We start from the raw sequence: 11,697 nt of genomic DNA on the forward strand, positions 1-11,697 counted from the left end.
TAGTAGAGACCTGTGTCTGCCAGGTTTAGTCTCTTTATGGTCAGTTCAGTTGTTTTTACTGTTGTTTTGGATTCATATCGCGGATCTGGGATATATTCCATACTACTAGCTCCTTTCCAGAGTATGAACTGAGGTGCTTGAAGGTCTGAATGGTGTCTGTACCAGTAAAGTAAAGGATTACTATACGTTGTCTCATATTCACATCTGAGTTTGACAGATTTTCCTTCTCTTTTACTGACCTCATGCCGGTTTACAGGAGAGATTTTGTCTCCAGCTATTATTCCTGAAAGAAATAGAGAAAATTAAGCCATTATACATTAGACTGGTCCTGAGCCTGACAGAAGAAGACAGAGAAAATGTCAACATAAAATGTTACTCTGGACAGAAACAGTTAAACGGTTGAGAGATTTTAGTTCTGAACAGCAGTTAATATAAATCTTTAGAAAATAATAAAACCATATTGTTTTTTGTATCTTACCAAAGAAAAGAGCAGGAAGAATAATCCACAGCCAATGTTCCATCTCTAGAACAAGGTTTAAATCAACAGGAGAAACTAGCTGATGTTCAACATTCAGTCTGAGAATTGTTCTCTTCACAGCAGCACTTATTATTGACTGAATGGTTGAACACAGTGCAGAAGTAGTGCACCTCCTACTTGATAATGTCGCCCTCTGGGGGAGGTACAAAATTCAACAGAAAAACAACTTTTTTGTCAAGTGGTTTTGTCTAAACAAAAGTTAAAGGGGTGATAGGATGATTATATAGGGTATTTCACACTGTTCCTTATGGTCTCCTAATGGGGTATGTAACATTGATTGGGCAGAAAATGGCCTGGTTGATATTTTATTGGCCCTTATGCATCCCTGTGTTTTGGCTCTATTTGTAACAAGAGCTTTTCTTCCAAATATGGCATGATCATGAATTATTTAGATGATGCGTGCTGATTAGTTGAGCGAATCCCAATACACACACATTAGAGACGCGCACTGATTGGTTGAGCGAATCCCCCATACACACACATTAAAGACGCGCGCTGATTGGTTGAGCGAATCCCTTATACACACACATTAGAGAAGCGACAGAATCTCACATTCCAAACACTGCAATGTTTCACTTCTGAAAGACAAATATTAAATCCAAATTAAAAGCCAATGTTAAATTGGAATCAAAAAGCCAAATATTCAATCCAAATGGATAAGCCAAATGGAAAATTATAAAATAAAAAAATATATTTTTAATTTGATCTTGCTTAGTTTTCTCTTTGGACTTTCAATTTGAATTATGAATAAATATTTCCTCCATAAACAGCGAGCTGCAGGCCCTGGAGCTCTGTTAGGGCAGCGGCGTTTGGTAGTCCAGTTACCCAGAAAACGGTGAGTTTGCGCGGGTATTGAGCACCGGGGGCTGCCAGGCGTGACGGAGCTCAATCGAGCTCACAGCAGGCCGGGGTCGGTGAAGGAAGACAGGCAGAGCGGCGATGTAGCAACACAGGCAGCACCAGCCGCTGAACTCCGACACACAGTCGGACAAAATTTGCAATTAGCCATCCATTTTCGTAAAACGGCTCATATTTCAGCTTTACATAGTTGATTTATCGCATAAAAAAGGTTCAGAAGTGAATTTTGTAATGGAATAGCAGAGATCTGCGCGACCTAGATTCAGAAGACTACCTGATCTCAGGTCAGTTGTGTAGCCTGTGTAAATGTTGGGGCGTGACCGTTCTCTTAATACACCCATGGGCGTGACAAAGGTACAGGTCTTGGGATGCTTACGTAAGCTTCTAGCTTTGTTGAGATTCGCCCGTTTTCAGCGGTAGTTTCAAAATATGAGATTTTCATAGTAAAGGGGTGTCAGTGGGATTTTGAGCTTTTATGTATGTCCTATTTACCCACCAAACTGTCATTATTCAACTATGACAAGGTAAAATAGGTTTTGCATTCTATCACCCCTTTAAGACTCACAAAAACAATTAACTGGATTAAATATTTTTCATGAAGTTGTAAGGACAAATAATCAGTGTAAACAATGAATTCAATGATTTATGTTCTCAGTGTCCACTTGACAGCACTGTTGTTCAATGAAAGGAGGAGCTGAAGTGAATAAATGTTTACTGAGGAGCTGTCAGGTTTTTGTACAGAGACTGTGGGTTTGCTGTCACTGTGGGCCTCACAGCACAGTAGTACAGAGCAGAGTCTGTCACTGCAGCAGAGGAGATCTGAAGAACCATTTTGGTTTTATCCTCACTCACTGAAAGAGACAGTCCAGAGTTTGTTAAATTTTGTAATCCCAAGTAATTGATGAGGAACTCTGGTGGTTTTCCTGGATATTGTCGATACCAGGAGAAATAATCAGTATAATCAGCTTTTTTGGAGTATCTGTAGGACAGACTAACAGAGCTGTCTTCTAAACTGTTCTTTTCTGTCTCGACTGGAGTGAGTTCTTCACAGCTGATACCTAAAGGAAAAGATAAGTCAGTTATTTAATGTTGTAAAATACTTAATACATTAACTTAATTAACATTCAGATGTTATTGGAATAAAAAATGTTCATGCTGTATAGTCTAACATACCTGTTAGAATGGAAAGAAACAGAAGAGAAAACACACAATGCTGCAGTGACAGCATGTTGAATAAAGGTAATGTTGATGGTTTGTGTATTGATCTCTGTTGAATATAGAAGTTCCTCTCTCTTCTATAGTTCAGTAACAGCTCAGCTCCTCCCTGAGTCTCTCTGTCTCCTCGTAGCTCTGTAGTTTCACTTCTCTCAGTTACACTTCTAAGGTTAAGGGATTCTAGACTACATCATAGTGAAGTTTAACAGTGTATGACTCCCTCTAGTGGATGTTGTGGAGTATTGTGTTGTCTTTGCTCCAAAGAGACCTGTGTCTGCCAGGGTTAGTGTTGTTATGGACAGTTCAGTTGTTTTCACTGATGTTTTGGATTCATACCGCTTATCTGGGATATATTCACCAATAATAGCTCCTTTCCAGAGTATGAACTGAGGTGCCTGAAGGTCAGAATGATGTCTGTACCAGTGAAGGTCAGGATCACTATCTGTTGTCTCATATTCACATCAGATTCTCCATCTCTTTTACTGACTTCAACGTCTACAGTAAAAATTTTGTTTCCCGCTATTATTCCTGAAAAAAGTAGAGAAAATTAAGCCATCAGACTAACCTTGTTCATGAGGCTGAGAGGAGAAGACAGTGGAAAATGTCAACTGTACAATGTTACTCTGGACAGAAACAGCTCAACTGTTCACAGATTTCTGATCTGAACTGCAGTTTAAATAAATCTTTAGAAAATAATAAAACCATGTTGTTCTTTGTATCTTACCAAAGAAAAGAGCAGCAAGAATAATCCACAGCCAATGTTTCATCTCTACAACAAGGTTTAAATCAACAGGAGAAACTAGCTGATGTTCAACATTCAGTCTGAGAATTGTTCTCTTCACAGCAGCACTTATTATTGACTGAATGGTTGAACACAGTGCAGAAGTAGTGCACCTCCTACTTGATAATGTCTCCCTCTAGTGGAGGTACAAGGCTCAGTACAACAGTGTAGAAAAAAGTCTTCCAGCAGCTTGTCAGTGTGTCAGCTTGTGTTTTTGTACAGAGACTGTGGGTTTACTGTCACTGTGGGCCTCACAGCACAGTAGTACAGAGCAGAGTCTGTCACTGCAGCAGAGGAGATCTGGAGAATCATTTTGGTTTTATCCTCACTTACGGAAACAGACAGTCCAGAGTTTGTAGTTTGCATTATTTTTCCTGATTCCAGATGAGAGATGAGGAACTCTGGTGGCTTTCCTGAATATTGTCGATACCAGAAGAATTGATCAGCAGAACCTTTGGAGTATGTACAGGACAGAGTAACAGAGCTGCCTTCTAAACTGTTCTCTTCTGTCTCAACTGGAGTGAGTTCTTCACAGCTGACACCTAAAGGAAGAGATAACTATTATTTCATGTTGTAAAAGACTTAGATGTTATTATATACTTTTCAAGCTGTATAATCTAACATACCTGTGAGGATGGAAACAAACATCAGATAAAACACACAATGCTGCAGTGACAGCATGTTGAATAAAGGTAATGATGATGGTTTGTGTATTGATCTCTGTTGAATATAGAAGTTCCTCTCTCTTCTATAGTTCAGTAACAGCTCAGCTCCTCCCTGAGTCTCTCTGTCTCCTCGTAGCTCTGTATTTTCACTTCTCTCTGTTACACTACTAAGGTAAAGTGATTCTAGACTGCGTCATATTCAAGTTTAACAGTGTCTGACTCCCTCTGGTGGACATTGTGGAGTATTGTGTTGTCTTTGCTCCAAAAGGTTTTTGTACAGAGTTTTGGTGTTTCCTGTCACTGTGGGCTTCACAGCACAGTAGTACACAGCGGAGTCAGACACGTTAGCTGAGGAGATGTTCATTTTCATTTGTTTGTACTCCACTTCAATCTTTAGTCCAGCAATTGGACTTGTCAATATTCCTCCTGTTCCTAAATGAGAGATGAGGAACTCTGGTGGTTTTCCTGGATGTTGTTGATACCAGAAGAAATAATCATCATATTTAGCTTGTTTGGATTATCTGTAGGACAGAGTAACAGAGCTGTCTTCTAAACTGCTCTTTTCTGTCTCGACTGGAGTGCGTTCTTCACAGCTGACACCTAAAGGAAGAGATAATTTCTCATTGCATTTTATAAAACTCATTGATTCAATTGAACAAATATATAAAATATTGAAATTAAAGATTTCCTCAATGCAGAATCTAACAAACTTGTTAGAATAATGAGAAACACCATATAAAACACAAAATGCTGCAGTGACAGCATGTTGAATAAAGTTAATGTTGATGGTTTGTGTATTGATCTCTGTTGAATATAGAAGTTCCTCTCTCTTCTATAGTTCAGTAACAGCTCAGCTCCTCCCTGAATGTCTCGGTCTCCTCTTAGATCTGTATCTTCACCTCTCTGGTATGCTTTCTCCGGTTAACACACTGGTGGCAATATTGTGTACCATTTTGTTATTTATCCTTCTAAACAAAGAGTTACCAACCTGATCTGACAGAATTCTGTGAAATGAACATGGCCCCTTATCTCAAAATCAGTGGCAGTTTCAAGGAATCACAAAACATTCTGTGATGGGCCCACGGAAGATTTCCGTGAAATGTACATGGCTCCTTAAGTTAAGGAAAAGGTTGAGGGTGGGCTTACGTTTCCATGACATGCGGGACAACAATGGGAAGGTTGGGTTTAGGAAACGTGACACGGGGGACACGTTCCCCTGGTCTCCTGGGTGAAAGTCCGGTGTTGTTTGACCCATCCTCCACCCTGACCAACCAACCTACGCGGTTTTTCGGGCTTCCGTACTATTCTCTACCATAGTCGTTCCAAATACTACTGTGATGGAAGTTTACTTTGCAGCAGGAGTGGATTTTAGGAAATAGAAAAGTGAAACAAATAAAGACAGTTGAAGACTAAACCAAGTTTTTATTTTTTTTATTTTATTATATATTTGCAAATATAGGAGTAACACAATTTCACAAAATGCACAGAGGCTCAGTGAAAAAGTCTCTTCAACGAGTCAACAGGAATACTGAGCTTAAATACATCCTCAGAGTGACCGCACACACACACTTGGCTAACAATCAATCAAGACACTGTGGACATTCAGGAGGCCATTCCCCCCATCCACCGCATAGTTAGGGTTACCTTGCACCTTATCTGTTCAGCATACACATTATGTTCCAGACTTTGTGGCTCCCTTAGTTTAGTGAGAATCAGAATCAACATGTGAGAGTGAGAAAATGTATCTCAATTTCAGGCTTAAAGGTCCAATATGTAATATTTGTACTGTAATAAATCCAAAAATGACACCAATGCCTCATCAGATATTAAGGAAACATGTTAAACTGAAATACTATCTTTTCTGACAACAATGCTAATGTCAGTATTTTTTCTTCTGGAAATTTACATTCCGTGACGGAATTTATGTTTATGTTTTGATCTGTGTGTTGTTATCAACGGCCCAGTTTGACAGGCAGGCCGGGTTGCCAGATATATACCTGTAAAAACGTAAACCCAGCGCGCTACAGCTGTAACGGTAGTACAGCCATGACATGAAAGCAGCAAACAAACGAACAGGATCAACGGAGATAGATTCTACATGACATAAAAAAGAAAACAGCATGTTTCTAACAGTTGCGTGACCAGAGACGTAACAACACCCTGGTAAATATTAGAGATGTATTTGAAAGATGGAGACAGCTTAGAGCCCAAAAGGACGCAGAGTTAGCTTATTTCCTCCTGAACAGGTTAGCATTAGCTTCAGGCTAATTTATCACAGCTACTAGGGATGGGCATTTTTTGTCATTTCAACATTTGTGTACTCACATTGAATTATATAGCTAGAGTACCCGAGTTGGTTACTCGCAAAAACAATTGAAAAACAGCCAGTAAAGTGATCCCGACTGGTCCTGGCTAATGCCGCCATGCTAACCCTGCTAACTGCTAACGTTACCCGAACGACCAGGCAAGCAGCCCATGGCTGTTTACAACGTGTAGTTCAGCTGCTGGAGCCGACAACGGTGAGTTATTTTAAGCCACGAGAGGGGGGCTGTAAATCGGGAAGAGAGGACTGTGAGTTTGCAGTGTGTTTAGCGATTGTTGCCGTAATTCTAAGCCAATGAAGTGTGTTCCGTCGGCAAGGTAGTGGTATTTTTAGCATTTCGTATTGTAATTCTAAGCCGAGGAAGTGTGCCTGACTGGCGTGTGGAGAGGACAGTGAGGTTGTTGTGTTTTTAGCGGTTCATACTGTCATTTTAAGCCAAAAAAGTGTGTCTGTCAGTTGGTTACAGAGCTCCGCGTGAGCATGGGCTTTTATGACTGTCAATATAGCTAGCATCTACCGTTAGCTACTCCGCTGTGCTGTGGAGTAATGTCTGGCTATGTGAGACTAACATCTACCGTTAGCTACTCCGCTGTGCTGTGGAGTAATGTCTGGCTATGTGAGACTAGCATCTACCGTTAGCTACTCCGCTGTGCTGTGGAGTAATGTCTGGCTATGTGAGACTTGCATCTAGCAACATTGTTGTGAATGCTGCGGTCTCAGTCTGGTAACCCCCGTGAACTTCAAGTCTGGGGAGGAGGGGGCGGGGGAAATGACTCTCCAGTATTTTGAATTGGTAGTGTAACTACTAGTAACAACTATTAACTATTTTAACCGCTAGCTGCCAGTATTACATAGAATATTACATATTGCACCTTTAATCAATTTTAGAAACACTTTATATGATAAAAACCAATGGCCACTATTACTCGACTTTAATGTTGAATTACAGATTATCAGGAAAACTCAGATAATATCATCCAAAGACATGTAAACAGAGAATGAGGGGCCTAAGATTGAACCCTGTGTTACAACACAATAAATCAGCCTTAAAGGGGCACTATGCACTTTTGGCCATTTCTTCGCTGTTTTGTGGCTTTTTGATATTTGTCAGCTCCTATGTTTACTTGTGTCTGACTCCTCACTTGGTCACTCTGCCATTTCCTCTTTCTCTGTTCCTCCGACAATGCTTTCCTAGCTTTCTGCTTCTTTTTTGCCGGCTCAGCTATGATGGATAGTGTGAAAAACTCCATCGCTACCATGTCCTTATAGCTAGCCGGTTCCTGGATGTGTGCAGTGCCGTGAAGCAATTCATTACATTGCGAGACCTGATATCAAGCTATGCTTCCTGATGCTGATGCTGAACCATATTGAAAAGTTGCAAGGGTGATTTTTACACTCACAGGCGCTAGGGGGAAGCGGATGACCACCATTCAACATGCAAAAAAGTCATATAACCATTCCAATGACTCTGAAGCTGTTCAGTTAAGGTAAATGAATCTAAAGAAACGGCATAGTTCACCTTTAAGAGAAAAACACAAACTTCTTTTATAAAGATAAGAACAAAACTATGACCTGATTCTGTGATGCTAACTAGATTTTAAATAGAGCTCTGTTGGATGTCAGAGGATTTGCTGTTACAATCAGTTATGAGGTATTGATCATGAACATAATATCCCACACATTATATTCAGTTAATGTTGAAAAAAACACTTTTCCTTTGATATTTAGTGCTTCATTTTCTGTTATTGCCACCTCTACAAAGAATCTAGACTGTATCATTACATACTATACAATGTTTAACAGTGTATGACTCCCTCTGGTGGATGTTGTGGAGTATTGTGTTATCTTTGCTCCAAAGGTTTTTGTACAGAGTTTTGCTGTTTCCTGTCACTGTGGGCTGCACAGCACAGTAGTACACAGCAGAGTCTGTCACTGCAGCAGAGGAGATCTGAAGAATAATGTTGGTTTTATCCTCACTTACATGAACAGACAGTCCAGATTTTGTTTCATTTCGTGTTCCCAAGTGAAAGATGAGGAACTCTGGTGGTTTTCCTGGATGTTGTTGATACCAAAAGAATCGATCAGCAACAGTTGCTTGTTTGGAGTATCTGTAGGACAGAGTAACAGAGCTGCCTTCTAAACTGTTCTCTTCTTTCTCTACTGGAGTAAGTTCATCACAACTGATACCTAAAGGAAAAGATCATGTTGTTAATTCATGTTGTATGAGACTCAATGAATGATACCAATTTAGATGTTATTGGAATCAAACTTGTTCATGGTGCATAATATAACATACCTGTGAGGATGGAAAGAAACATCAGAGAAAACACACAATGCTGCAGTGATATCATGTTGAATAAAAGTAATGTTGATGGTTTGTGAATTGAACTCGGTTGAATATAGAAGTTCCTCTCGCTTCTTTAGTTCAGTAACAGCTCAGCTCCTCCCCGAGTCTCACCTTAAAGTGATTCTAGACTATATTTTGATTGAAGTTTAACAGTGTGTGACTCCCTCTAGTGGATGTTGTGGAGTATTGTGTTGTCTTTGCTCCAAAGGTTTTTGTACAGTGTTTTGGTGTTTCATTTCACTGTGAGCCTCACAGCACAGTAGTACACAGTAGAGTCAGACAGCTGAAGATTCTGGATCTTCAGAGGAACTGATGTCTTGTTGATTGTAGCATCAAATCTGTCCTTCTGGAAATTTGGAGCATTCCCTTCTGTTTTTGAGAAAAGCTTCAGTACTTTGGGAAATCATTGACTTCTTGTTTGTACCAGAACAAATAGGGACTTGCTCTAGTTGTCTCAAATGTACAGGCAATAGTAACTGTCTCTCCTTCAGTAGTAATGACATATCCTGTTGGCTGGATCACTCTGTCTTCTCCTTTACACTCTATGGAAGAAGAGCATATGCAGAAGATGAGATGAATCAATAAAGATTATTGATTAAAGAAGAACAATCAGTAGTTTTAAAGATTTACCTAGCCAGTGATTCAGACACAGATTTTCACTGACTGCTGTCTGATATCAGAATATACCAAATAATTATTATATATAATAATAATAATAATAATATTAATAATAATAGTTATTAAGAAGGCATTAGAAGCCAACAAAAATTATCAGTTTTGCTTTTTTGTCAGTTACTTGTGAAAATTAACGAGAGAAGAAACATGTTGTTCATTGTATCTTACCAAAGAAAAGAGCAGCAAGAATGATCCACAGCCAATGTTCCATCTCTACAACAAGGTTTAAATCAACAGGAGAAACTAGCTGATGTTCAACATTCAGTCTGAGAATTGTTCTCTTCACAGCAGCACTTATTATTGACTGAATGGTTGAACACAGTGCAGAAGTAGTGCACCTCCTACTTGATAATGTCTCCCTCTAGTGGAGGTACAAAGTTCAGTACAACAGTGTAGAAAAAAGTCTTCCAGCAGCTCGTCAGTGTGTCAGCTTGTGTTTTTGTACAGAGACTGTGGGTTTGATGTCACTGTGGGCCTCACAGCACAGTAGTACAGAGCAGAGTCTCTCACTGCAGCAGAGGAGATCTGAAGATCCACACGATACTTTTCTTCAGACAGTTTTGTAGAGAACCTTGTGTTCAATGACAGAGACTCAGCTTTTTTTGTAATGTTCATGCCTGAGATGAATATTATGAACTCTGGTGGTTTTCCTGGATATTGTCGATACCAGAAGAAATAATCATCACCAGTTGCTTGTTTGGAGTATGTGTAGGACAGAGTAACAGAGCTGCCTTCTAAACTGTTCTTTTCTGTCTCGACGGGGTTGAGTTCCTCACAGCTGACACCTTAAGGAAGAGATAACTCTGTTATTTCATGTTTTAAGTTGTAAAAGCTTCAACAAATGTTCTACATTCAGAAAACATCGGAGTCAAACTTTTCCTTAACGTAGAATCTAACAAACCTTTTAAATAACTAGAAACAGCAGAGAAAACACACAATGCTGCAGTGACAGCATGTTGAATAAAGATAATGTTATGGTTTGTGTATTTTTTAAATGTGTAACTTTGAACTCCATCTAAAACCTGAACTGGATCTGTAAAACTTTGAAAATGTCTTTGTATTTCAGGATTTATCAAAAACATAAGTACCTATGAGAGTGAAGCAGAACAGAATTACAGTGAGTGTTTCCATGTCTGCAGAGGTGAAATGCTGTTTTTGAATGTTGAGGATGAATAAGTTTTGTGAGTTGTTTGGTCTGATGTTCACAGCTGGAATCAAACAGTTCTCTGTGATGAAGCCACCTCTGCAGTCAGTAGGAGGAGACTCAGATGTTGAATTAGTTTCATTTCTTCAAGTCTTCAACACAACTGTGTTTTATTAGTGAAAATAATCCAGTCTCAAAAACTAAACTGTAGTTTAACAGTGTGTGACTCCCTCTGGTGGATATTGTGGAGTATTGTGTTGTCTTTGCTCCAAAGGTTTTTGTACAGAGTTTTGGTGTTTCCTGTCACTGTGGGCTGCAGAGCACAGTAGTACACAGCAGAGTCAGACAGCTGAAGTTTCTGGATCTTCAGAGGAACTGATCTTATGCTGGAATTCAGTGTGGATGAAAATTTCTCCTTGTCCACCGTTTCCCCCGTTCCAACCTTAAAGCGGCTGAGAATGAATTTGGGGCTGTTGTTTCCATCCTGTTTGTACCAGAAGAGATAATCATTAGATGAACTACTGTTATATAGACAGCCAAGTGATACTGCCTGTCCTTCAGTACCAGTCACATCTCCTTCTGGTTGCAGCACATTGTCTTTTTGTGCTCTGCATTCTGTAAAACAGCAACAAACAGAATCAGTGTGCTGTTAAAGAATCATATCAATGTTGGATTGATATCAAAGAAACAGAGTTGTGTTCATACCAAGGCTCATAGCAGCCAGCAACACTGAGATGAACAGAGGCTTCATATCTGCAGTGTGGAGTAACTCTGAGCTACAGCAAGTATAAAGAAGGCTGTGATCTCTCTGTTTAGTCTTCATCAACACTAAGGTGGTGGATTAGAAGGAGGAACCTGATCACAGCCCTGGGTTATTCCCCCTACTGACTACTTTACACCTAACACATGTTGTGCCTCTCTCCTTTCTTAGTGTAACTTGTCTTGTATGAAGTGATCTTTGTAGTTTTCAGCTGACATGGTTCCTGTTTTACAGCTGGTGCAGATTCACTTTCTTGAACGTATAAAATGTAGTAATTGTAGTGAACCTGTACATGCTGTTTAATATTTCTTTCTAGAAAGTTTTAAAGTAAACTGAGACTTAACATTTCGACATGTTACGTTTTTTATCTTTTTCAGAATGTCTCTTGAAT

At 39.5% G+C, this 11,697-nt stretch overlaps 1 gene segment (V, D, J or C); it reads right to left on the reverse strand.

Annotated features, from left to right (window-relative positions):
- Positions 1–10,862: 10,862 nt before the first annotated feature.
- On the reverse strand, positions 10,863–11,451 carry LOC114565604 (T cell receptor alpha variable 18-like; the record flags this gene model as incomplete). The annotated part of the segment is given in 2 exon segments: positions 10,863–11,161; positions 11,252–11,451. Coding segments are annotated over 2 exon segments (417 nt in total), but the record flags the coding sequence as incomplete, so codon positions are not given.
- Positions 11,452–11,697: the final 246 nt, after the last annotated feature.

Source organism: Perca flavescens, chromosome 12 (assembly GCF_004354835.1).
Source record: "Perca flavescens isolate YP-PL-M2 chromosome 12, PFLA_1.0, whole genome shotgun sequence".
NCBI lineage: Eukaryota > Metazoa > Chordata > Actinopteri > Perciformes > Percidae > Perca > Perca flavescens.